This window comes from Anopheles ziemanni, chromosome X, assembly GCF_943734765.1.
Source record: "Anopheles ziemanni chromosome X, idAnoZiCoDA_A2_x.2, whole genome shotgun sequence".
NCBI classification, from domain to species: Eukaryota; Metazoa; Arthropoda; class Insecta; order Diptera; family Culicidae; genus Anopheles; species Anopheles ziemanni.
Genome location: NC_080707.1, coordinates 5,200,729 through 5,225,876, shown reverse-complemented (window position 1 = coordinate 5,225,876; position 25,148 = coordinate 5,200,729). Strand labels below are relative to the sequence as shown.

Here is a 25,148-nt window from a genome sequence, read left to right as displayed (position 1 = left end):
TTTCCCATTTTCCGGGGGGCCTTCGGGTAAGGGTGGAGAAGAAGACGAAAAAACAAAACAAAAAAACACGTCGCCATTTTCCAACAACCGCTTCCATTGTAACGGCATGTGTGCTGCAGTTTTTCGGTTGATATTTTTCCTTCCCCCAAACAGTCGCGGCCATCCCGTTGCCGCACCGAGGGGAAAAACAATTTTGTTTAATAAAGCACTTGTAAAAATATCACGAAACATCCGCGCGACCGCCCACTGTGCCAATTTTGAATATGGGGCCCCGATGTTGCTCGCGTTCGGAATTCGCAAACAACCGTTTTTTTCCTTTACCAAGCGTTGCCTTCCGATCTGTGAGTCACCCTGTTTACTGCAAAACAGTTGTTTTCGGCAAACCTGCAATTTATTCCCTCCTGGTAATCGTTGTGAAATTATTTACACTTTGTCGCTTAAGGGATTGTCGTTTCGTATAGGGAGTTTTAGTTCAATTAGGAAATTGTGTCGCAAAAGCTTGATTATTTTCGTTGAAATTATCATCATTGATGTTATATTAAGTATCAAACCACTCTAATGATCTCTCGGAAACACAATTTTTTTAGTACTTTTGAACGTTAGTAATCCATTTTTAAATTGATAAATTGTCATCAGTTTTCTCAAATTCGTTTGTTAATCAATGAAGCTTCTCTACAAGTTGGTTGTGTTTGACCGATTTGGTTTTTTGTTGTTGTTGCTTCTCTTTCTCTTTCATAGTCAATAACAAGATAAACTGAAGCTTTAATGTTTACATTATTTAAATTTTAATTCATTTCACCGATAAAAAACGAGTTTGTTATCTTGTACAACGGAATATGTATGTATGCGATCATCAAGAGTCATTTAAATGTGGCTTTGGAGCTACTTTATATATTGGTTTTGTGTCACATCTGGTGCACCTTTCCTTTAGCTTGGTGTTAAAACAGATTGGTCCGAAAAATCACTCGTTTAAGGGAAATCATACCAGAAGCTCATGATGCGTTTGAAGTGAAAATAAAATTAAATACGACAACTAAAACCACGAGCTTCCAGGTGGAAACAAATTTCCGAATCGGCTGAAAATAATTTAAACCGCGGGTTTGTCGCGGCACACAAACACTCACACACACCGGACCTTGCCTGATTGATTGGTTCGCTTTTCCCACAGCCAGTAGCTTGTTCTTTTTTTTTTTTTTTTTGTTACCTCCTGCTCCGGGAAAACGGTGGGAAATGGGTTCGCAAAACCAAAACTTTCTATTGACGTTTGCCGTTTGGGACCGTCGGCGTCGCTTTCGTTTCTGATGACGTCTGGCCGCAGAAATTAGTACGGCGAGAGGAGAGGTTGGGAGGGGAGGGTTGAAGATCGGTCGGAAAAGCGGCCTGCGCCCGACTTTTGAGTGATTGCAGCGCGCGAAACACATGTTTCTACTCCGTCGAAGTTGAAGCGAAGCGTGCAGAAATAGTTCCCCACACACACACACACACACACGTTCAGGTTGTGCGAGAGATTCTATGTCCGTGGATGATGTCATGCGGATCGAAGACTATCGATCGGCGCGAGATTGTGGGTTTCGGGAAGGGAATCCGAGCCGAGTTCGAAACCCGCCATTTCTACAAACAGCGAGGCCAGCTGGAAGCACTTTCCGGGGAAGGATGTTCGCGTCCGAGGGAACATTTTACGATCTTGAAGCAACCCACAATTTGCATCCCCTCGAGAGCCAGACGGCAAGACACGAACAAAGCGTCGCATTAAGCAAGATTAACGCAGGACTACGGGACGCCTCTTGTAGGAGTTATTTTCTCGCCCGCAAGGCAAACACATTTGCCTGCATGTTTACGGAGCGTTCTAAAACGCTTCTCGCTCGGTTTTTCACATCCTGAACGCATTATCAATGCGTCATCGTTCGGCTCGCCGTCATAAATTTGATCGACTGTTGTAAAACCTACTCAACTAAGTCCCGGCGATGGTCTACCACAGCCTCACCCCCTTGTCAAGCTGCACCAGTACTGTTCCTTCGTTGGATTTTAGCACAAGACAAATGAGATAAATAAACACATTTCTTTCGAACATGCACTCTAAAGGATTAGAAAAGTAGAGGTTAGTACTATTCAACTATCGTAGACGTCTTTGTATCTGAATCATCTTGCAACGGTGTTGCACAAAGGCACACCATCATTTGAAAACCCACGGTTTGTGGTTTATTGTATTTCATTTTCAAATGTTCTCTGCCAAGCGTTTTTAGTACACTGTTTTAGTACAGTCTTCATCAGTTCAGTATCATTTACCATCGTTTGTTAAACCGCTGGTTCTCGAAGGCCAAGCAAAGCTTGACACGCTGATAGCCAAGCATTTTGAGAACCCTGTTTTAGTACAATCGTTATAGATTAACACGTTGCGTACCAAGCGTTTTAGTACACTTTTTAGTACAAATTTAGTACAAATTTTTAAATTACAATTTGTTCATAATATTTGTTAAACCGATTGTTTTCGAAGGCCAAGCAAAAACTTCGCTTCCCAAAAAAATTATATAAAATATTACAATAATTTTTATGTTGTATTTTCATTTATTTATGGGTCAAAAACTTATTTGTACTAAAACTGCTGTCACCCATATTTGGGTGACGCGGTACAGAACGTGTTAAACCGCTGGTTCTCGAAGGCCAAGCAAAGCTTGACACGCTGACAGCCAAGCGTTTTGAGAACCCTGTTTTAGTACAATCGTTATTGATTAAATTTGTTTATAACATTTATTCAACCGTCGGTTCTTTTTTTTCTAAGGTTAAGTAAAGACTGAGCTTTCCAAAGAAGTCGTTTTCAATATTACTATAGTGTTTTATGCTGCATTTTAATTTATTTATGGGAGAAACACTTTTTAGAACTAATAATGACAGCTCCATGGTGTTGATCAGCGAATCCGTGACATTTCTTCTTGGGTTTTCGAACATCGGTTTAACCTACCAGAGTGAACCGCTACACATTCGATATTATTTATTTTCCCCTCAGGCAGCGAATGTCCAGGGATGTGTGTTTGGGGCCAGGTTAGATTTGTAAATTAAAACGCGGGGTGTCATAAATTTTCAACTGTCATATTCGGCCGTTACAAATAATGTGTATTTTTTTTATTGCCCTGCAGTTTTGCTTACCTTCCAATCATCTCGCGACCATTTCGTTTTTTTCCGTTCATTGTGCCCCATACACACACACACACATATACACACTCATCGCCTCCCGTGGAAGTGTTGAAGGTGGTAGCGGTTGAACGATCTTTTTACGGGCTCTGCTTTATTTTATTGCCTTCGAATGAAGCCATTCACATTTTTCTCGCCGATCAAGGATGAAGGTTTCGGAAGACATTCGCGTAGGACAATATGTCCTGCATTAGCACCACTTCTCTTCCAGCGAGGGGGTCGCTGCCATCTACCCCTAGCCATGTTTTCCAAGACGCTTGCGGCTCTTTTCCCCGCGCCGATATTTTTTTAAACCGATCGACGGGTAATAAAATAAAAAGCAACCGGACCCCATAGCGCATATTTGACATGTTTAATGTTGCAAGAAGTGGTTTTTCTTAATCTTTTTCGACAAAAAAAAAAACCCCCGTACAAACGACAATAAACAAGGTATTAAGAGAAAATTAAAATCGCGTTTTAATTCCCACTCTATGGCGGAGAAAAAAGGGAAGCGACAAGACTTCGCCACATACCGATCGAAGAAAAACCTCCTTTACACCGAGGGTATCGGTAAATAATTCCGTCAGACGACGTTGCCGGATATCCAGCCAGCAAGCCCGGGCGATAAGATTACGATTACGGTGGAACCGGCTAGCAATTTGAGCGAGTGGTAAAGTTGTTTTATGGCCAAAGTTTATTCCACACCCACACACACACACACAACATAATCTTCACGAGCACGATCCCGGTTGCCCGCACGTTCGATAAGTTAAGGAACTTGCGAAAGATCGGTTTAGCAATGCAATGAAATTTGCGGCAAACTACTAGTTGTCGTTTGCCCTTTCCTGGTTTGTTTTTATTTGTTAGAAACAAATTAACTTAATTCGAGCCGAGAATGCACCCCAGCATAATGTTTGCCTTTCTTTGGCAATAAAACTCTACCCTCTTGCAAAACATTACCATGTCGGGGGTTTACTTGTTTTTCTAGAATAAATTGCATTTGCGTTTTGTTGTTAATCGGTTTCTGCCATATCTGATTAAATTGGGTTATGCTCTGGAGTGGAAATGTTGAGTTAAGCAATGTTTTCTTTTAAGGGGTTGTTTAGCAGAAATTTCCACATTTTCAACATAATTTGTTATGTTTGTTAACTGCGTTTAAGAATCTTTGTTTTTTTTAGTTAGTCATTAACCAGTTAAACAGACCGGTAAGAGTTGTGAAAATCGCCCCGACACTATTTGTCTTCCATTTGCACTCACCGTGTGTACTATGGTTTTGCAAGCGTTTAAATTGTGCACAGTGGTTGATCGTGTTGGTTTTTTTTTTTTTTTTTAAGAAATTGCCACTTTTGCCAAGCATAATATTGAAGTCGTGCGAATAATTCCTCTCGATATTTTCTGGCGTCTTGCACAACATCTTCCCTCCGTTTCGAAATTCTTCGACGGTGTCAATTGATTGTTTGCGCGGTGCTGCTGAAAACCTGACCTTTCTACCGGATGCTCCCGATGGATGGCGGTGGGCTCGCGCATTATTTTATCGCTCGCCAATGGCCTAGAAAATGACGTTTCATTCCACCATGCCCTCTCCGTCTCTTTCTCTCGCGCGCGGGAGTGTCGCAATCCACGGGATGCACCGTCGATGCGTTGGAAGAGAGAGGGAGAGTGTCGTGTGATCCAAAAATACCTCGACTCGATGACTGGCGAACGCATTGCGCGCACACACACACACACTGGTGCTCTAGTGCACCCACCAAAAAATTTGACACCGTAAATCCCGCGGTTGACGCGTATCTTCACCACACAGCCCCCTCGCCCAACTCCCCCGGCTTCCGTTTCGCGCCCACCGAGCGATTTCAACAATTTGACATCGTTTTGCCCCGTGACCAGGTTTGGCGAGGAGGAGGAGGAGGAGGAGGCGAAAAGCCCACTGTGCCGCCGCTGTCAACGTCTGAGATGTTGTTGCACCTTCACGTGGGGGGGAGGGATGGGGATGCAAGCTTGTAATAGTCTAGTTTCGGCGGTTATTTATAGCGACACGACAGCAGAGAGCCGGCCTGGCAGCATAATTGCTCACGCACGCACGCACGCACGCACACCGGCATGTTTGGCACGGGCCCCGGAATATGCTGTTTGCCGTGTGATCTGCTGAGGGCGCAGGAGGAGGGTAGCGATCCTCGTAATCCCTATTATCATCCCCCGCGAAGATGCTATCAGACTGTGTATCTTAATTCCAAGATGACAGATGCGCAAACTCCCCTCACACGCCGGAAAGCAGCGAAAGTATCTAACGCGGTCCGATGCTCATAACGGTCGCGCCGCAAATCTTTAAAGCCCCGCGGCTTTTGCAACCCGCCGTAAGATATGATGGACGATGGGCGCGAGTCCATGATCGGCGGGGGGAGGCGGGAGGGAGGTTGTAAGCGGTATGGTGGCGTGTGCAACAACGCGAGTGTGTTGTGAATGTTTATCACGCGATCTCTAAGGCAAGCTGCCCGGCGTCTCTATTTATCTTTTCACGCCCCAAACCAGGTGGGGCAGGTGGGAAACCAAGCGAGGGGGGGGGGGGGGGCAGTGGCTTGTCAAATCCCGTTTGTCAACAGTCAACATTTGACTGGCTAAGAGGAAACCCCCCTGATCCGCTCGATCAACAAAGAGTGCACAGTGGGCCGGCTGCTGACAAACATCGCGATCAAAGTCTCTCGTTCAATAGAAGTAAAAAACAGCAATATTTATCATGGTACAATCATATTCATTTGACCGCCCGCAATTTTCCATTTATTCGTAGGAAAATTAGGCTTGGCGGTGTTCAGTGTTACGTATGCACCAACTTGGACTTTCAGTTTTTGAAACTCTCCACGAAACCCAAAATGTCAAATACCTTACGGTTTACTCAACATCATAAATAACTGGTATTCGCCAGACGCGTGTCATTTTTGATAGCCTAGCTGTCATTAGTTCTAAAAAGTTTTTGTCCCATAAATTAATGAAAATGTGGCTTAAAAATTATAGGCATAGTTAATATCAATTCTTTGGTTGGCTAAGTTTTAGTTTAGCAATCGAAAACTGTCGTTTTATTGAATGTTATAAACAAATTTTATAAAAAAAAATTGTACTAAAAACGTACTAAAAACGCTTGGCAGTCGACGAGTTAAACAACAAGATGTGGGTGACAAGTGGAGTATTCGAGTATTTTTTTTGCAGTAAAGTGTTTGATGCTAGTCCGGTATCAGATGCAAAGCAATAAGTTGAAAGAGAATACATGTTGCAAATATGGCAGGTCTCTCATTTCTACAGCTCTTATCGACACACGATCCTAGGTGGTAACGTGTGTGTTATATGGTTCTTTGTAACACATTTCCCTCATATTGTTTTACTTCTGGCCAAACACACGACAAACGACGGGGTTAAGTGAGCTTGCAAAATGGTTGGTTGTGGGTGCAATTTCCACATAGTTGATTTATAGACTTTTGACCTCGCCTGCTCACCTCCGGCTGACCACCGTGTTGTGTGCGAACCATAAAGGATTGCAACTCGATTATTGCTCGCCCATGTTTTTTTTTTTTCCTTCCGTGGGCAAAACAAAAGATTGTGCGTTACCTTCGCTGAAGGTTGTACGGGGGGATCGGAAGCCGCGCGGCGGGGGTGTCGCTTTGACATTGCATCCAGTGAACCTGCGCTTCTGTGTAACGCATCACCGCGTTCGATCGGCCATTTCACCCTTCCCCCGAGAGAGAGAGATGAAGCGGTTCACAACCCTCACCTAGCTCGATGAAACGCACAGCGCTTTGTGTTACTGGTGTGCTTGTTGTTGTTGTTGCTGCTGCAGGACGAACCTGACACAATCCGGCCAATTCGGTTGACGGGCGGGCATGACGTGGCGTGTTAGAAATGGTTTACCTTTATTACAGCGTCACTGTTGCGGAACGGACCGAATCGACATCGATAGTCTTTCCCGGCGGGGCGGCACATTGGCAAGGCACGGGAGATAGCTAGGGATCGGGCCGGCCAGTTTATCAGTGCATGAACTGGTTGATGGTGCGCTGTGTTGTTGTTGCGCCTCCTCCTCCTCCTCCTCCTCCTCGGAGGCCAATCGCGCAATCGCTTGCAATCGTCGTCCGGCCAACGCCGATACGCCCTGCTCTACGAGACCAAGACGTTTGTCGACCTGCCTTGACTTGAATGGCGGTAGGATTCGAAGCCCTCCCGCGCGCGTTGCAAGTTTCGTTGTTATCAAACAAAGCGCCCCATATGCTCCTCTCGAGGCCACCGACCACCGATTGGTTCACGCATCTGTGACGCATTTGACGTGTGTGTGTGTGTGTGCTGCGGTAACTCGGATCTGTCACCCCGGGCGCGTCCGCATGCCCGGTGGAAGATAACTGCGCAGCCGAGCGAGGAAAGTGGAGGCTAAACAATCGAACCGTTCTGCTTCCATACCTTCCCGCCGCAACGCAACATTCCAGTCGCTTCCATCACAAAACCCGCTCGTCCCGTCAAAAAGCGAATATTTATCGAAATCCTGTGGTTTTTAGCGTAGTTTTTTTTTGTATTTTCAACAGCAAACAACAAAATAATGCCCGTAGCTTCATAAAATGCTGCAACACTCGCCAAATTGCAGAAACATAAAACAAAGCGCCCGAATAGCGACGATTCCTAACGCCAGCTGTCAGCTGCTGCGGCTCAGAATAGATAGCCCGCACTGATAACGTCAACGCCGAAAAAGGGGAACTTCAGCGATCAGCTGACTGATGAGCCGATCGATGACCCCTGAGGCAGTAGGCAGCGTCCCCATTATTCATTAAAATCTTTTCTATTCGCACTCGTTAGGACGAATCCTATAATCCTGTAGCGATTAATTCAGTTGCATCAAAACACTGGGCATGGAAAATGGAAACCGAAAATGGTTAGCGATGTGTCAAAAGTTGGGAGGCTGCTGGATTCATGTGTCAAATGATGATGATTCTTCGGTTTGCGTCGCGAGAATATAGTTGACTATGAGAAGAGAAAGCAATCGTCCAATTCCAATTGTTTGTTGTTCCCTTGTGACGTCCACTGGAGATGCAATCACGTCGATCGGTGTTGATCGTTCGTTCGAGACGTAAAATGAAAACGCACTCGGGTGTTGTTTTTTTTCTTCCAGAACGCCGGAAAGTTGGTCAAAGAAAGGCTAACCAAACTCGTGTGCCCACACACACACAAACATACACAAAACTACCCACTCCCTTCCCGGGGCGCGTCGGGATTGATCCCCCTCCCTCCTCCCCCCGTCGAGTATCTTCCCCCGTCTGCCGGAAGTTGCAGCGTGGCCAATGTTTGACTCTTTGTGTGTACGTGTTTTGTAGGGGTTGCGATTCGGTTCAGTTCTGTTCTGGTGCATGTTCCATATTGGTGCACATACAACATACAGTTAAAAGCAAAGGGCGGAGGGGGAGAAAAGGCAAATCCAAACAAAGAACCTTCCATACTGCTCTGGCGCGCAAAGGGGGTGCTGATAAAATGTAGTCCCGGACTGGTGGCTACTTCCCTTTACGAACTCCTGCTTCCGTCGCTCGCGGAAGGGGGGATGTTTTTATTTTGATTCCGCCTCATCTCAACGCAATTTGCAAGATCGTTGTTGCGGTTCTCTTTGTGCGTTGAAGCAGTAACACCTTCTGCACACGAACGTTGGATAATTTTTGAAGTGACGTTCTTGTCTATTGAGAGAGATAAACATCAAACTGTTTCCCTTTTTTTCATGTTTTCGCAGACTATAGGTGTTAATGGTTCTATGTTGAATAGTATTTAGCTATTCGCTACCCAACAAACTGGAAAAAGCACTTGGATTTGTTCGAGTATGGAATGAGGTAACTTTCCGAATTCGATTCTTCCGCTGAGTGTTTATAAACCGAAACGTGTGTCATTTTGCTCCGAAGGTTTCATCCCACGATACAACTCGTCGTGCCAGTTCATCATTATACTGTCCACTCCATTCCTAAAACATTCGTTATGTGTTTTTCCTTCTTGTTGTGGAATTTGGATGTTGACAAATGGATGGAAAATATGTTAGCATGCTGTAAAAACGTCAAACCGATTTGCTCAGTGTCGGTTTCATTCGATGGTTTTGCTCGTTAAACGTTTCGTTTTCGTTTTTCTATCGTGCATGCTTCACAACGCTAAATATGATTATTATCAATGTTGTAGATTAAATAATACAGCTCATTAATATTTCTGTACAGTTTGTTTACCCGCTCGTAATTGCCGGTTGACAGTTCGCTTAAATTTGAAATGTTGAATTAAAGTTGCTGTCTGCACTCTTTAGTATGCCCTGATTCGGCTTCAATAGCTAAACAATATTGTGTCAAGCCCCCCCGGCGAGTGCCTCGGAAAATCGATCGTCCCGAAAATCACAAACACAAACGCTGATCGAGCGCGTCCCACGCCGGAGGGTTTGTCGGGAAAAAGGTGGGTTGGGGGGGGGGGGGGGGGGGTGTGCATTGGAGCGTGATCCCGCTCGCGGCGTGCATAATGCACGTTTCCTTTTTCCGTTCCTGCCCCCTCCGGGCCTTTCTCTTCCGGCTTGAGCTTGAGCATCGGAAGCATCCAAAATAGAAACAGGAAACAGGCAGCCAAATCGGGTGGAAATGCAACACCAAAGAAAAACGCGCGATCGCGATCGGTTTTTATCACCTTTCGGTGTGTGAAGTTGCTTTGCGGGGTGTGTTACCTCCTTTGCCAAGGGGTTTGCGAGTGATAATCGTTAGTCATAACGGCAGCGGACACGTTATGCACGTGATAAGCACGCTGCGGGAGAGATGGGCATTGCGTTTGCCACACCGCATTTTTCCCGCACCCACACCAACGGCGGAAGGGAGGTGTGTGAGGGGAGGATGAACGCGCTTGTCGAAGGTAAAAAATATAGTTCACTTCCTGCATCAGGAATCTCGGTTTTGAATTAAAAATTGGCGATTGTGCAATCACAAACCGTTGTGTGTGTGTGTGTGTGTGTGTGGCGTGACTGCCCTCACTTTCTCTCCCTCCCCCACGCTTCCTTGGGTGGAAGTTATGCTGTTATGCGAGAGCGGGGCGGTGCATGCATATCTGCCTGGTGGATTAATTAGCAGCGGGAAACACCTTGGGTTTGGCTCGCGGTTCGCACACCCGAATGAACCACATTTCCACGGGTGTTGCGTTTTTCCGCAACCCTCTCCCCCCTCCCCTCCCCTCCCCTCTGCGTGTGGGTGGACGTTCGATTCGACTCGTGCCGTTTTGGAAGATTTCGCGAAGGAGGAGGTGCAGCGTTGATCATCGATGTGTGTTACTCCATCGGACACTGGCCTAGCGTTTTGTTGTCAGACTTCCGCACTGCAAAATGCAACCGGAACGCTTCCGAGTGGCCGCCAGGTGCCTCTCGCCGTTGCGCGTGTCTTCGCGCTAGTTGTGAAGCATTTTCCAGCCGTGAAAAGCCAACCGATGCCGCCCGGAGGCGGAGCGATTTGTGTTCGAAGTTCGAACATTCACCGGGAAGCGAACCGATGTTGAAATACCTAGCCTTAATAGATTCAATATACGTGTAGAAAGCACATCGATCTTAGTAAAAAATCCTGCAAACTAGAACAAAACCAACGGAGAGGATCGTGAGAGTGGAAGATTTTCGCAAAATACGAGTTTTGTTTGTCGAAAAGCGAATGGAAGGATTAGAGACGTGACAGTGAAACAGTCTGCTCTAGTAGTGAAATGAAGACATAAACACGTTATAAATGTTAGCTATACTGCATGCGAATCTGGGAAGTTTGTTTACATTCCATTTGACGTTTGTTTACATTCAGTAAGATGTGACTATTGTCAAGTGACAACGTTGACAGCTCTCCAAAATCGGATGCAAATCGATGCGGCTTTATTACACCGTATATACAGTGTACCGTGCAAAGAGTTGCCAAAGACTTGGTACATGGCTAAGAGGTACTGCTGTTACTATCAAAACCCAAGTCGGACAGAAACCAAGTCTTGTTGGCATGTCGCTTGGTTAATTTTAACCTTGATATGTTCGGACATTAAATATTGAGTACTTCTAAGCGAAGGGAAAGGGTGTCCCCCGCGCACCACCGAGGAGAACTTATCTGTCTTTCTCTACGTTTCCTCCCCCTCTATCGTTCGCTATCGTTCTCCACTTAGAACCTGTTCCCTACTCTCTATCACTGTCTCTGGTTGCCTGTTGCCGCACTGACCCGGTCGATCCGCCCCTCGCTCTGCGTCGAAACAATAGAACAAATTAGTTTATCATGTCTTCTCCACTTCTCCACTTGCTTAAGAGAACCATCGCCGAACAATGTCGCAATGTAGCGAGCAGCGCGTGAGCTGCTATAAGCTGGAGCGTACCATCGACAGAGGTGGTTTTGGAATCGTACATCTGGCGTCGCACATCGTAACGGGCCAAAAGGTCGCCGTAAAAGTTCTCAAAAAAGACGTGCTGGATCCTGAGTCGCTGCCGAAGCTGTACAGCGAGGCACAAATAATGCAGAAGCTTAAACATCCGCACATCGTGCAGCTGTTTGAGATGATCGAACGCACCACACGAATATGCCTAATTATGGAATACGCGCCGCTTGGGAATTTACATTACTATATCCTAGAACACGGTAAAATGCAGGAGCTGCAAGCCCGCTCCGTTTTCCGGCAACTCGTCTCCGCCGTGCAGTACTGCCATCAGCGGGGCGTTATACACCGGGACTTAAAATTGGAGAATGTATTGCTCGATAGCCAGATGAACAGCAAGCTGACGGACTTCGGTTTGGCGGAAGAGTTCACCCCCGGCACGCCGTTGAGCACGTTCTGCGGTTCGCCAAATTACATTGCGCCCGAAATAGCTATCGAACTCCCCTACGACGGTCCAGCGGCAGACGTGTGGGCGCTGGGTGTGATACTATACGCTCTAGTTACCGGCAAACAACCATTCGATGGCATCACGCTGTTACACTTGCGCCATGTCGTGATGGCGGCACAGTATTCCATTCCCGAGCACGTGTCGTCTGATTGCCAGCTCTTGCTGCGCAAAATCCTCCTCCGGGACGCAACGCTGCGAGCTAGCCTCATATCCGTCATGAGTGACACATGGCTGAACACGGGTTATGAGGGAGACGAGCTGAAGCCGTACACCGAACCGCCGCCCGATCAAGATCCGGCACCCGAAAGGACGAACGGTGGTTGCGAGGACCTCGAACCGAAACCGGCCAACGAACCGCTGCACGATGTTGACGATCCGACGCCCGAAATTACGAACGCTGGCTATGCGGGCGTCGTACTGCCACCGGCCAACGAGCCTATGCCCGATCTTGCAGATCCGATGCCTTTCAGCGGTGGACAAACTCTAGACGTCGATCTCATCCTAGCCGCTGTGTTTGTTGTAGTATCGGCTGCGCTATGGCTTTACTTGTTGTTTTAATTTTATATCCTTCATTTCATTATATGACCTTAATTTCATTCTACGTCCTTAACCGAAAAAAGGACCAACCAAATAAATTCAACTTGCAGAATGTTTGTTTTCACCAACCCCCTTTTTGATAGAGGGCACGCGACAAATTGTGGTTAGCTGGAGCATTTCATACAGATCGAAGATCTATGACAGTTTGCCGCTCCGTGTTCATAGCGTTGGCAGTTGCTGAATATTGTATTAGATAGACCGCCTTTGCTCGTCTTATCTTTTCGTTTTCAATATTCAGCTTTTTGATTGCCACTGCATTTAGGCAGCTCCCGCTTTTACTTGTTCCGTGGGTGTAGTCCATTAGCGTGGTCTTCTTTTCAACAGAAAAGCGTTCGACACCGTTTTGATGTTACTGTTTTGACCGGATTGATATTGCCAGACGATGATAAAGGCTGTGAAAAAACGTTCCTTTTATTGATTTAAGTTTAAGTTTAAGTGTTAGGTGAATAATGTTTTTTTTTTCTAAACTCTAGTCATCAGTAGTCCCGACTAGTGATGAGAATAACAACTCTTTTTAGAGATTTGAATCAGAGTGAATAATCATAACGATGATTCGAATCTTTAAGTCACTCTTTTGTGATTTAAAACGTGTAAAATGATTTATTAACCTTCGAGGTGATTTGAAACCTTAACTGGGATTCGAATCCCAAAAGAATGAACGAGTGGGTAAAAGAGTCACTAGTCGCCATAGAGAATCGAATCCCAAGTTGTGATTCGAATCCCAAGTTGTGTTTCGAATCCCAAGTTGTGATTCGAATCCCAGTTTGGGAATCACTATATGGTATTCGCAACCCAACAGAATGAACGAGTTGGTAAAAGAGTCGCTAGTCGCCCATATAGTGATCCCAAACTGGGATTCGAATCACAACTTGGGATTCGAATCTCTATGGCGACTAGCGACTCTTTTACCCACTCGTTCATTCTTTTGGGATTCGAATCCCAGTTAAGGATTCAAATCAAAGGGAGTCACAAAAACTATCTGTTAGGATTTAAATCGTTCATTCAATATTAAGATTCGAATCACTCACTCATTCTCACTCAGAGCGCACATCACTAGTCCCGACGATGCTCGACGAAGAAAAGGTTAAGCAGAGTTATGGTTTTAACTCGATACTCGGGGAGTTATGTTTTAATTTACTAGTTACAATAACGGCCTATTCGAAATAGTAGATATTTCATCGATTTCCTCGTGTTGTATAAACCTTGCTGTACAGTTGTAAACTTTAGACTGTGTCGAACTGTTTCAGAATCGACGGTTCAGTATTAGTTGCATTTTTAGTGTATACAAAACTCCATAGATATAAAAAAAAGGCTAAAATATGTAATAGTACCTGCTGAAGAATATTGCTTCAGATGTTTCATAATGTTCCTACCGACCGTGTGTGCCTTACCTTATAAACGATGAAAAATGAATCGACACATAATTGAAATAAACTGATCGTCGGGTCGTGGTATTTTCATTCAAGTTTCGAAACAAGTAAACAAGTTACAGATGTCTGCAAATCTTCATAATCATCACCATACGTGCCCGGTTATCGCTGTTTCGCTCTTCGGTTAAATAATGTCTCTACGCTATGACTTCGATCCGAAGCATCATCAAAGGGGGAGGGAGAAAACAAAAATGCAGCGAAAAAAGTGTGTAAAACATCGAACACAAAAGCTTGGGAAAAAGCTCCCACCTTACGGTTACACGATTGGCTTACCACAGCGTTGGCATGCCGATTGTTTCGCCCGGAGTTTTCCTCCCCGTTGCGTCACGTTGCCTTCTGGCGATGAACCCCGTTGCCGCCGCCTCCCGTTTTAACCTTCAAAATGAAGTGAAGTTTTCTGATCAACGCTTTTCCACTCCATCGCCTGTTTGGAGGTGACAAGTTTTTCCGAATCTTCTCCCATCGTACTCGTTAACTTCTTCTCGTTTTGTTCTGCTCTCCATAATAGTATCCATTTTGCATCGCCACTTGTTTTCTGTTTTTTACTTCTCTAATGTTGTACTATTCACTTTATGTTTGATTTCTTTCTTGATGTTGTTGTTGTTGATGTTGTTTCTGGTAAAACAAGCTCCTAACGTGCAACCTTTCGGGCCTCTTGGGGCTTGTGCAGTTTGCTAATTTCGTTTTAATTTTACTGTTTTCCGTCGTCGTCGTCCTTGATTGAAGTAAGTGCATTTTTATTGGCGGTACCGATTTCCCGGGCCGTTAAAAATTAAAAAAAGACGGGTCATAAAACGGCGTTTAAATCGCCCCACGAGAAGGAGGGGGGGGGGGGGGGGGGGGGGGGGGGTAATAGGAACCATCATCTCTCGTCCGACGGGTGCGGTGCGTTCGGTTTTGGGTTTGCTTGCGGTGTGATAAAAGTGTCCTCTCAATTATTGATATTTTATTTGCCCGAAGATATTTTATTCCCTTGCCTCCCCTCCCCCCCGCCTTCGAATCCCATGAACCCCCGCTGGGGATATTTAGTAGTGGTAAGCCCCGTCGGCAGGCGTTATAGCTACATTATGGTCATTGGTGCCGGTGTTAAAACGGGCTTCCAAAGCGCCGGATCGCCCTCAAACCACGCGATATGCAATTTGCATTTGTTTCGTAGGGAGGGAGAGAGAGAGAGAGAGAGAGAAAAAAGAAACAAGTTACGAGCTCACATTTACGACCATATTTCTCGTTCTGATTCACATCCCTCTGAGGAGTTCTTTTCTGGACCGGTTTCCGTTTTGCATCAACCAGCAGTGCATCACTTCTGGGGATCGTAAGCGAACTTTTAATCAAAACGAAAACAGGACACGAGTAGCACAGGCGAGGAAGAGGGGAGGGGGAGGGGGGGGAAGAGAAGCTGAAGGAAGCTGAAGGAAGCGAAACCGGATAGATTTTTATTTGTTTCGCAATGTTTTTCCCGCTCAGCCTAGCTGCGTTCGGCTGTTTAATGACATTATGTTATAATAAAAAAAAGGTACTTATCGGATCTCCCCGGCTTTTGGGGGCCCCGATTGGTTCCTCCCCACGATCCCGAATCCTGTCCCTGTCCGGGCCACACCGCCAAGCTGCTACCGGGAGTATAAAGTCGGAAAACGGTCCAGCCGGGCCAAACACTCGCATTCGCGCGGTGGAAAGCTCCAAACGTCCAGTTGCATCCGCGCAAAACGTTCGGGTTGTGTGTGAAATTGTAGTTCGAGTGCGCAGTCAGATATGAGGTCTCTTGAATTCGTGTAACGCCTCCAACCTTAAAACTTAGTTCTCAACACTCACTTTTTTTGGGGTAGAATAGTTCTCTAGTTCATTCTAAGTGGAAAATGCTGTAAGCGATAAGCCAAAAGACGACTGAATACAGCTGTTATCATCAAGTCCGCGATCAGAAGAATGATGTTCTAAATGAAACGTTAACCGGTGCATCGCATATTTTGCTTCATGTGTTTCTGCTTCCAACATTTGTCCCGTTGAGTGGGTTACAGCTAGTTAGTCCTGCAAAACAAAACAGATGTGGTTTGTTCCGGTGTATAGGTTATGAAGGAAGAAGGTTAGAAGACGATCTAGCAGATATTGACGACGCGTAAACAAATGTCGGTCTAGATACCGTGAAGCAGTCGCACGTCGGCCGATTGTCGTTTGTTTGTGATATGCGTAAAGAGTAAGCAATTAATGACTCAATTTTCATTTCAATACCTCTCGTGCAGGCACACCGTTTTGCGTGTGTCATTGATCTAGCTCTGCACCGTTGCAGACTGTTTTGGCTACAGTCGTTTGGCAATCGGTGTCGACCACCGTTTCCTCTTTTACTCTCCGACGAGACCTTTGATTCCCTGATATGTTTCTGTTGAAACGGCAGTACCGACTCACCCATCTCCTGCGCAATCTTTGTCCTGCACCCGGTACTTGAGACGTTTTGTTATGGTTTTTTTTTCTCTAAAAGTGTTGTGAAACATTCGTTTGTTCGTTCGCTTCGGGCAATGGCGCAATGGGAAAAGTGGTTCAGGTTCGTTCGAAACGAATATTAATACCGACCGTAGGGAGTTCAAGCGCCCTAGTTTCGCTCGATCAACAAACCAACAATCAACCTTGAAGGGGTCACCCGTTCGTCTTCCCGGTTAATCGGTAAGAGCGGCTCACTGTCGTTAGGGGTACATCATCGATCTCGCATCACTGTTTGGGAGGTCGTGTAAGGGATCGCACGAGGAACTTCAGAAACTTATCCATCCACCTTGCCAAGTGTTTCGGTTTCTCTAGTTCGTCATCTCTTGATAATGTCAGCAGGTCTTTTGAGTTAATTAGAACTTGAGGTAGATATTAAGAGAAGATCCAGCAAACCGGGAACACCTCCCACTCACGCCATCCATTGCACATAGTATCCGCCCTGCAATAGAGAGTATAACACATCACCTACTTCCACCGATTACAGTGTTTCCCATGCCAAAAGTACCAGTGGGGCATCGCAATCGTTTGAAATCGATAAGGCTTCGGAACCTTATCCAGATGTATTTACGCTGGAATAGCGCGACAGGATTATGGTTTTGAGCTGATTCACGCCTCGAGCATTTTGGCATGGGCATACGCTGTTCGTTTGACACCCTTCAACACATCACCTCATCTGTTCTTCACCATTCTATTTGATTTAGAGGAGAATAATGTCGACTGAGTATAACGAAGCTATCGGAGACGGCGGAAAGGTAAATCGGTTAAGCTGGCACTACACAGTTTTCTTCCCCCAAGACTTCCCTCGTACACAGATCCTACCATTCCCAGTGCCCCTACGCACCCACCTCACTCTAGATCCTCACCACGCACCCATCCTCCAAACACACTTCTATATCGTTTCGTTCGCATCTCGCAGGCCGAAAATGAACAAGCACGAGGCCCGTCGCCGATGGGTCCCGGCGGGGACTCGGCCGGCGGGGGCCAGGGTTCGAAGGTGGAGCCGCCGCTTATTGGGTTCCGCCAGCCGAGGAAGCGCGTTACACCGGTGCGCCGGAACGATTCAGGGGTAATCAAACATTCTTTAAACATTTTGTTTCCATCACTCGGAAGTTTGACTGCTTTGCGCTGATGCCTCATGATGTCGTCAATCTTTGTTTAGGTGCGTCCCGTTACCCCGGTCACAAGCCAGGCTCAGCGTGAGTCACAAATACGCATGCTTGAGCTATTGAAGGAGAGCAAGGCGAAGGCGTTCTTCGAACGCCAAGTGGCCCTGCAGTACCAGAAGAAGAAGCAGTAATTGCAGAAGCCCAAATTCTCAGTAGTAGCGCAAAAGCGCAGTAGTAGCTCAGAGTAGCGACAATAAATATATGTAATTCCATGATAGTCATGTATGTGTTAGTATTATGCAATGTATCTAATTCGGTATTACTGAGTTATGCATTACTCCATGTACGAAGCATTAGCTCAACAAACTCTAAAATTCCCAATAGAAACTACTGCCGTCAGGAGCAACACATCTCTCATGCAGTCAGAATCAGATACGTCTATACGCATTCGGATGTGGTAGAGGCTACCAAAATCCCACGCTGAAGCGGCAACTCGGTTCGCTGCTATATATGGAAAAATGGGCACAAACGCGCCAGCAAAACAGACATCGCCCTATCAGCTAGTAGCCCTGGTAGGGGAACTTGGTGGAGCTATCAATGAATGCGATTGTGGTGCGAAATAAAAACAGCTACCTATACCCTCCAGCACGGTGTGTTTACGCTCCAAAGGGAAGGCAGCTGGAGCAAGAGTTCGTAAGAGCCGCTGGAGATTGGTTCCGGAGGCGGGAGGGTTGGGTTTGGAGTGTTTCGTATGATAACACTGATATACCCTCCGCTCGCCACCGGGGAGACGCCCTTCATCTACGATTTGAGCACACAAACACAAAGTGTTTTAACAGAGTGGTTGTACCGGCGCGCAACGCTGTATTTACCCATTCTGGTTACCCATCCCCCCGTATCATATCGGGAATTTATTTTTGTAATCTCACTCTGCACTCCTCCCGCTCCATATAAGGTCGCAAATTTTGGTAACAGAAAGGACTCGCTGGCGTTCACGAATTCTTGCTTACTATCGATGAGCTCTACCACTCAAGCACGAGATTAGCCTCTGACTAGGCAGATCCGGTTGGTCCTATTCCTACGTCCTACTGAGTGGATCTTTGGCCAGTATTTAAAGACGCGTTCGCGTCCCGAATGGAAACTCAGACTGCAAACTGCATGCTCGGAAGCAGTTGGTATTTGCGCCAAAAGGTTTCGAGAAGCTCGTCATTCGTTAGAATTTGTTTTTAGCACAAGGCGGAAGCCGGTAAACGCTTCAGTTTAGCAGACCGTGAAACTGTGCGTTTTTTAGCGCGACGTCGGATACGAACCGGTTCAGAGAATTTGTATGTAAGTTTTGTACGCGTATCTGGTTATCTGGGAGTATGGGCTTTTTTGAAAATTGAATTGCAGTATCGAAAACAGTTTTACGGTTCATGAAACGAAGCAATCGAATCGAACGACTCCTCCATATGGAATGGCTTTTGGTACGGTGGAACGAAATTTGGAACGAGTTGTCGACCGTTTCCTGGCTGTATACTCTGGAGTTTGGTTGAAGTAAGAAGAACACACTAGAAGTAAGACGAAACAATCGATGAAGGTTTGCGAAGCTCGTAGGTATTATTACTCTTCCATAACACTCGCTGTCAGTTGCCGCAGGTAGATGTTTAAGGGTGCACTGTTGTGTTTGGCAATTTCGCTTATGCCCCGTTCTGTTTTCCCCCTCCCTCTGTTTCGTCTGCAGCGTTACCAAAATGAGCAAAGAGGAGAGCGCCTCGGACCAGCATGTGCGGTCGGCGGAGGTGACGGAGATGTTCAGCCTGTTCTGTAGCGCGACCAGCCAGCGACAGATACTCGGGCTGTACTGGAGCATGTGCGACAAGATCGGCATCCGCCCGGGGCCGTTCACCGAGTTCTACCCGAAGCTCCGGTCGATGATCAGCTGCTGGAAGGCGGAGAGCCTGTGGAAGAAGCTGGACAACCGCGCCTCGCAGCGGGTGTACAACGGGGGGAAGGCGGCCGCCAAGACCCGCGTCCTCATCATCGGTGCCGGACCGTGCGGCTTGCGGTCGGCCATCGAAGCTCAGCTGCTCGGTGCCAAAGTGGTAGGTAGCACAGCGTTGGGTGTTTTTTGGCGTGTGTAATCCAGCAGCTTTTGCCTTTCCACTACCACCAGGTCGTGTTGGAGAAGCGCGACCGGATCAGCCGCAACAACGTGCTGCACCTGTGGCCGTTCGTCATCCACGATCTGAAGATGCTGGGCGCGAAGATGTTCTACGGCAAGTTCTGCGCCGGCTCGATCGATCACATCTCCATCCGGCAGCTGCAGTGCATCCTGCTGAAGGTGGCGCTGCTGCTCGGCGTCGAGGTGCACGAGGGTGTGTCGTTCGTGAAGGAGATCGAGCCGGCGGACGGGTACGGGTGGCGCGCGGCCGTCCAACCGGAGGAGCACGCCGCCTCGCACTACGAGTTCGACGTGCTGATCGGCGCGAACGGCAAGCGCAACACGATCGCCGGCTTCCAGCACCAGGAGATGCGCGGCAAGCTGGCCATCGCCATCACGGTCAACTTCGTCAACAAGAAGACGGAGGCGGAGGTGAAGGCGCAGGAGATCAGCGGCGTGTCGTTCGTCTTCAACCAGGCGTTCTTCAAGGAGCTGTACGAGCGCACCGGCGTCGATCTCGAGAACATCGTCTACTACAAGGACGACACGCACTACTTCGTCATGACCGCCAAAAAGCACAGCCTGCTGGAGAAGGAGGTGATCAAGCAGGACTTCGCCAACCCGGCCGAGCTGCTCGCCCAGTCGAACGTCAACAAGGAGATGCTGTACGAGTACGCGAAGGATGCGGCCTACTTCGCCACGAAGTACCGCATACCGCGGCTCGAGTTCGCCGTCAACCACTACGGCCAGCCGGACGTCTCCATGTTCGACTTTACGTCGATGTACAACGCGCAGTACTCGTGCCGGGTGGTGGTGCGCAAGAACTATCGCCTGCTGACGTGCCTGGTCGGCGACAGCCTGATCGAGCCGTTCTGGCCGACCGGGTCGGGGTGCGCGTTCGGCTTCCTCTCGAGCATGGACGCCGCGTACGCGATCAAGATGTTCGCCAACCCGAGCAACAGCCTGCTGGCGACGATCGCACTGCGCGAGTCGGTGTTCCGCCTGCTGCCGCAGGTCACGCCCGAGCACATGAACAACCGATTCAGCTCGTACACGATCGATCCGTCCACGCGCTACCGCAACCTGAACAAGCTGGCCGTCGGGGCCGAGCAGGTGCGCCACCTGCTCGACACCGACGATCCGGCCCTGCTGCAGCAGACGTCGTTCGACGCGAACGCCCTGGTGGCGAACACCACGCCGGAGGTGCCGGCCAAGCGTAAGCGCCGCACGATCGAATCGAAGTCGCTCGCCGCCACGATACTGCACTGGGTGAAGACACAGCTGAAGGACGCACCGTTCGTCCACGAGCTCACCGAACCGGCGCACTGCTTCACCAACGGCAAGGTGCTCTGCACGCTCATCAACCGCTACCGTCCGGATCTGGTCAATCTCGACATGCTGGAAGACTACGGTGCCGACGTTTGCAACGAGCATGCGTTCATGATCTTCGAGGACCACCTCGGTACGTGTCCGACCTGTGTGAACGTTACTGTAATTTACTGGATGTCGCTTTCCTTAAGTTAGTGGGCTTACTCTCAATCATTTACTAACATCACGGAATGTTTAGCTTGATACTCAGAGTCCATTGTTTTCTAATATGAAATTAAATCTGAAAAGCACATCCGGTACAGTACGTGGTCGAATGTCTGAAGGTCAGCACTCTTTCTCACCGTATATTCTTCCTACCGTAGGCATACCGCGTGCCCTTTCCGGACCGGAATCGGTGACGCTGGCGGGCGTGGAGCAGAAGCTGTGGCTCGGCTACCTGGAGCAGATATGCGACGTGTTCCGGGGTGAGATACCGCACGTCAAGCACCTCAAGCTGGACTACGCCGAGTTTAAGAAGCAGCAACAACAGCAGCAGACGTCGACGGCACAGTCCTGGGCGAACCTGGGGCTGGTGGCGAAAAAGCGGGCCGCAGCGATGGCGGCCGAGGGTGGCGGTGGCGGAGGCGAGCTCGCTGGTGACGATGCCGCCAACGAGCAGCTCGACACGGTGGCGGCCTCCGGTGCCGGGCGCAACTTCAACTACTACCACCCGAACGCGGAGGAGGAGCGATACAAGCGGACGCGCGGTTCGGTCGCCTCGCCGCAGAACGAGCCGGTCAAGCGGGCGAAGAAGCGCCGCAGCTACGATAAGTCCGCAACCATCGTAAGTATCGAGAGCGTACGGATCTTTCTCGTATCCCTCTGTCTTAGCTACTTTGCATTTACGCCACCGTTCGCCCGGATGGTCGGATACGGGCGGCTTCTGCAGCCGCAGTCGGTGGTGACCGCGCTAGCGGCGCACCCGTAATCGTCGGACCGTCAATCGCTGGATAACATATGGGTATTGTTCAGGGTGGGAAGGTTATGTAGGTAGGCCGGGTGCGTCCCCGCACTTCCATGTGGGTGGAACTTCATTTTGTTCGGTAATAAATAATTGTAAAAAATCTCCACACATACACACACACACACACTCATATCACGCATTCTAATATAAAACACATAATCCTCCGCCTCCCTCTCGACACCATCAACCATTTCCTTCCTCGTAATTAAACCACCTTTAAGTATAAGCTTCATTATCACGTTTAAGTTTTCACTCCTCTCTTCAGTTGTCGCCTACGCGCGTCCCAGTGTATGAAACGGAAAGATATCGTGTATTTTTTGTTTTGTTTCGCTGAAAAACTTATAACCAAACACCCTGCTTGTAAAATACGGAAATATATTTTTTAGTTTAGTACTTTTCGGTTGTATTCGCAAATCGCTATGGGTCGCAGTACCGTAACGTACCGTTCGGCCCTAGTTATTTGCTCAGGAGGAACGTATTTAAGCTTCGTTTGTTTGTTTATAGTTTTTTTTTTCATTTATTATTATTTCGTTTTCATCTATGTCTTCAGGATGTGTATGTCATTGTCGTCTCGATTATTCATCTAATAAATAATCATTACAGAAAAAAAAGGAAAAGAAAAACCACCATTAGCCACTAATGTATTTTGTTTAGTTCATTGGGTTTTTTTTTCACACCAACACCAACATATGCACATGATCAACAGTAACCCAGCGCACTCACCGACACCTAACACCCTCACTAAACCTCACCAAAACAATGAACAAACAGTGTAAAGTCGCCATGTTTTTTTTTGTTTTTCAAATCGTACAGCATTAAGTGTCCTCCTTCCGATTCGGAGTTGCGGAACAAAGCAGCAGGTGTTGCGTGCTGCCCGCGTACAGAGGAGTTTAAAGGGTCGTGTCTCGTGTGTTTCCGCGCCATCTTTATCCTTTCTCTCTCCCCCACCCCGCAGGAGGAGCGCACCCGTCGGCTGCAGGATATCGAGGCGAACCGGCTCGATCGGCAGGCGAAGCGGCGCCTAGCGCGCGCCCAGCAGACGCAAAACTTCTACAAGAGCATGCACATGCAGCAGGCTAACACTTTGCTGCGGGAAAGTGATAGCTCTAGCGCGTTCGAAGATTACTCGCTGTATCTGTACCGGCAGTCGGCGCCGGTGTTCAACGATCGTGTGCGCGAGCTCGAGCTCAAGTTGCGCTATCCTGTAAGCTACACCCGCGAGCCGGTCCAGTCGTGTGCTGCTCTGTCTGTCGTTTGTGTGTGTGTGTGTGTGCGTGTGTGCCTTGTTGGACGCTTACACACCCCACGCCCTAGGCGGGAATCGTTTTGCTAAACCCCGAATGCGCACTTCTCCTGAGAGAACTCTTCATGTCTGATACATAACTCCCAGCCTGGTCAGCCAGTCTAACTTGTTCCGGTTCGCCAAACCAAGCCCGTGTAGATGTGTCCTACTCTTGAGCTAGCCCCTTTTGCCGACGTTTGCAATCTAACGCTACCTCAAACTGCATGTGTCCGAGCTGAAATCCGATGTTCCGATCGCTGTCGTCGTGCCGTTGTTTACCTTGCATGAGTTTTGGTTTGACGTTTTCCGCTCTGCTCCTGTCGTTAGTGAAGAGCTTCCAAGCTCTCGCCGATTGTAACTAATGAACCACGCTCCACGAAACCCTCCCGTCGACGGTCGCCCCCTTCTAGCAAGGATTACTTGTACCAATGTACCATATTTCACGGTCCACTAGCCTTCGTCGCCTAATTTACATGCTTGTAGGATTTGTAATGAGCTGAAACTAGCCTGCAACTCATCTGTACCATATAGCGATCGGGGAGGCTTCTTTACCCTAAATAACGCCAAATGGTTGGTGCGTAGCGATACGCCGCCGGCCCTGTATGTATGTATCTAGGCATGTAGGTAGTCTGTAAATAACCTCTAATGTGTCTAACCTCCTCCTCCTCGAACCCTCATTCCAGCTCATTGGGCGCATGGTGTGCTAGCTTTTAAAACCCCCCTCTCTTCCCCCGGCCACAGCTCCACAACCCCACGTAGGCCCACTAAGGTCGTCATGCCGGGTTGACTCACGAGTCGGCAACCCATCCATCCATCCATCCATCCATCCATTTGACCGCGCTGTGCATGTGATCCTGAGCTGCGGATGTGTTTGTTTGATTGCCCTCGAAAAGGCCAAAGCGAAGAATAATACTCCCGGGTGTTGAGCTGGTGCTTCGTAATTGCATGCGCAACGGCAAAAACTGGTTGTATCTAACGTTTCACAAATGTTACAGCACTAACACAAACGAGCCACACTTTACCGACTACCGCATCCTACCGCGCGTCCGACGATGTGAAATGATAATAACACTATGACAACCATGTACACTTTTACAAGAACCGAGCCTATGATAGCTGTCCTCGTCGAGTGTCTAATGCGTTGCAATTCGTTACCCCCAATCCGTAGGATCGCGAGCGGGACCTGGCGGCCGCCTATCCGCGCGGGCTCACCGACGGTGTCGATCAGTTCAGCGATCGCATCAAGTCGATGGAGCGGCGCATCGGCGGCAAGGCGACACCGGTGGCGGAGAAGAAGCCGAAGGATCTGCTGCGTGCGATCGGCAAGATCGACAGCAGCGACTGGAACGTCAAGGAGATCGAGCGCAAGATCGAGCTGTCGAAGAAGGCGACCGACATCGGCAAGAGCCGGGAGCGGGTGCCCAACTGGAACCGGGAGCAGTTTCTGGCGCGCCAGAATCGGCTCACGCAGCCGCAGGACGAGGAGCGCTACCGGGAGATCGACAGCTCGCTGAAGGCCATCGATAAGCAGCTGAAGGAAGGCCACAACCTCGATCTGGGCGAGCGGGGCAAGAACAAGGTGGCCCAGCTCGCCGGCCAGCTCCAAAGCCACAAGCAGAAGCAGCAAAGCCAGCAGCAACAGCAGCAGCAGCAACAACAGCAGCAGCAGCAGCAACAACAGCAAAAATCGGTATGTACAACTGTTAGGACATAAGGAGCTAGGACGAGGTGGTTGTGTTTGAGACTAACGGCAATGTCTTT

General features: G+C 48.1%; 2 protein-coding genes across 2 annotated transcripts in view; both read left to right on the top strand.

Moving 5' to 3' along the window:
* The window catches only part of LOC131290625 (F-actin-monooxygenase Mical), a 51,557-nt gene that overhangs the window by 9,540 nt on the left and 16,869 nt on the right, over window positions 1–25,148 (top strand). The window contains exons 2-6 of the mRNA XM_058319787.1: window positions 19,354–19,714; window positions 19,786–21,235; window positions 21,465–21,925; window positions 23,061–23,309; window positions 24,556–25,077. Coding sequence (XP_058175770.1) covers window positions 19,364–19,714; window positions 19,786–21,235; window positions 21,465–21,925; window positions 23,061–23,309; window positions 24,556–25,077 — 3,033 coding nt within the window. The 5' untranslated portion in view covers window positions 19,354–19,363. The remainder of the gene's footprint in view (window positions 1–19,353; window positions 19,715–19,785; window positions 21,236–21,464; window positions 21,926–23,060; window positions 23,310–24,555; window positions 25,078–25,148) is intronic.
* LOC131290627 (MAP/microtubule affinity-regulating kinase 4-like) lies at window positions 11,471–12,583 on the top strand. Its single transcript, XM_058319790.1, has one exon. The coding sequence runs from the start codon at window positions 11,471–11,473 to the stop codon at window positions 12,581–12,583; it is 1,113 nt and encodes a 370-aa protein (XP_058175773.1).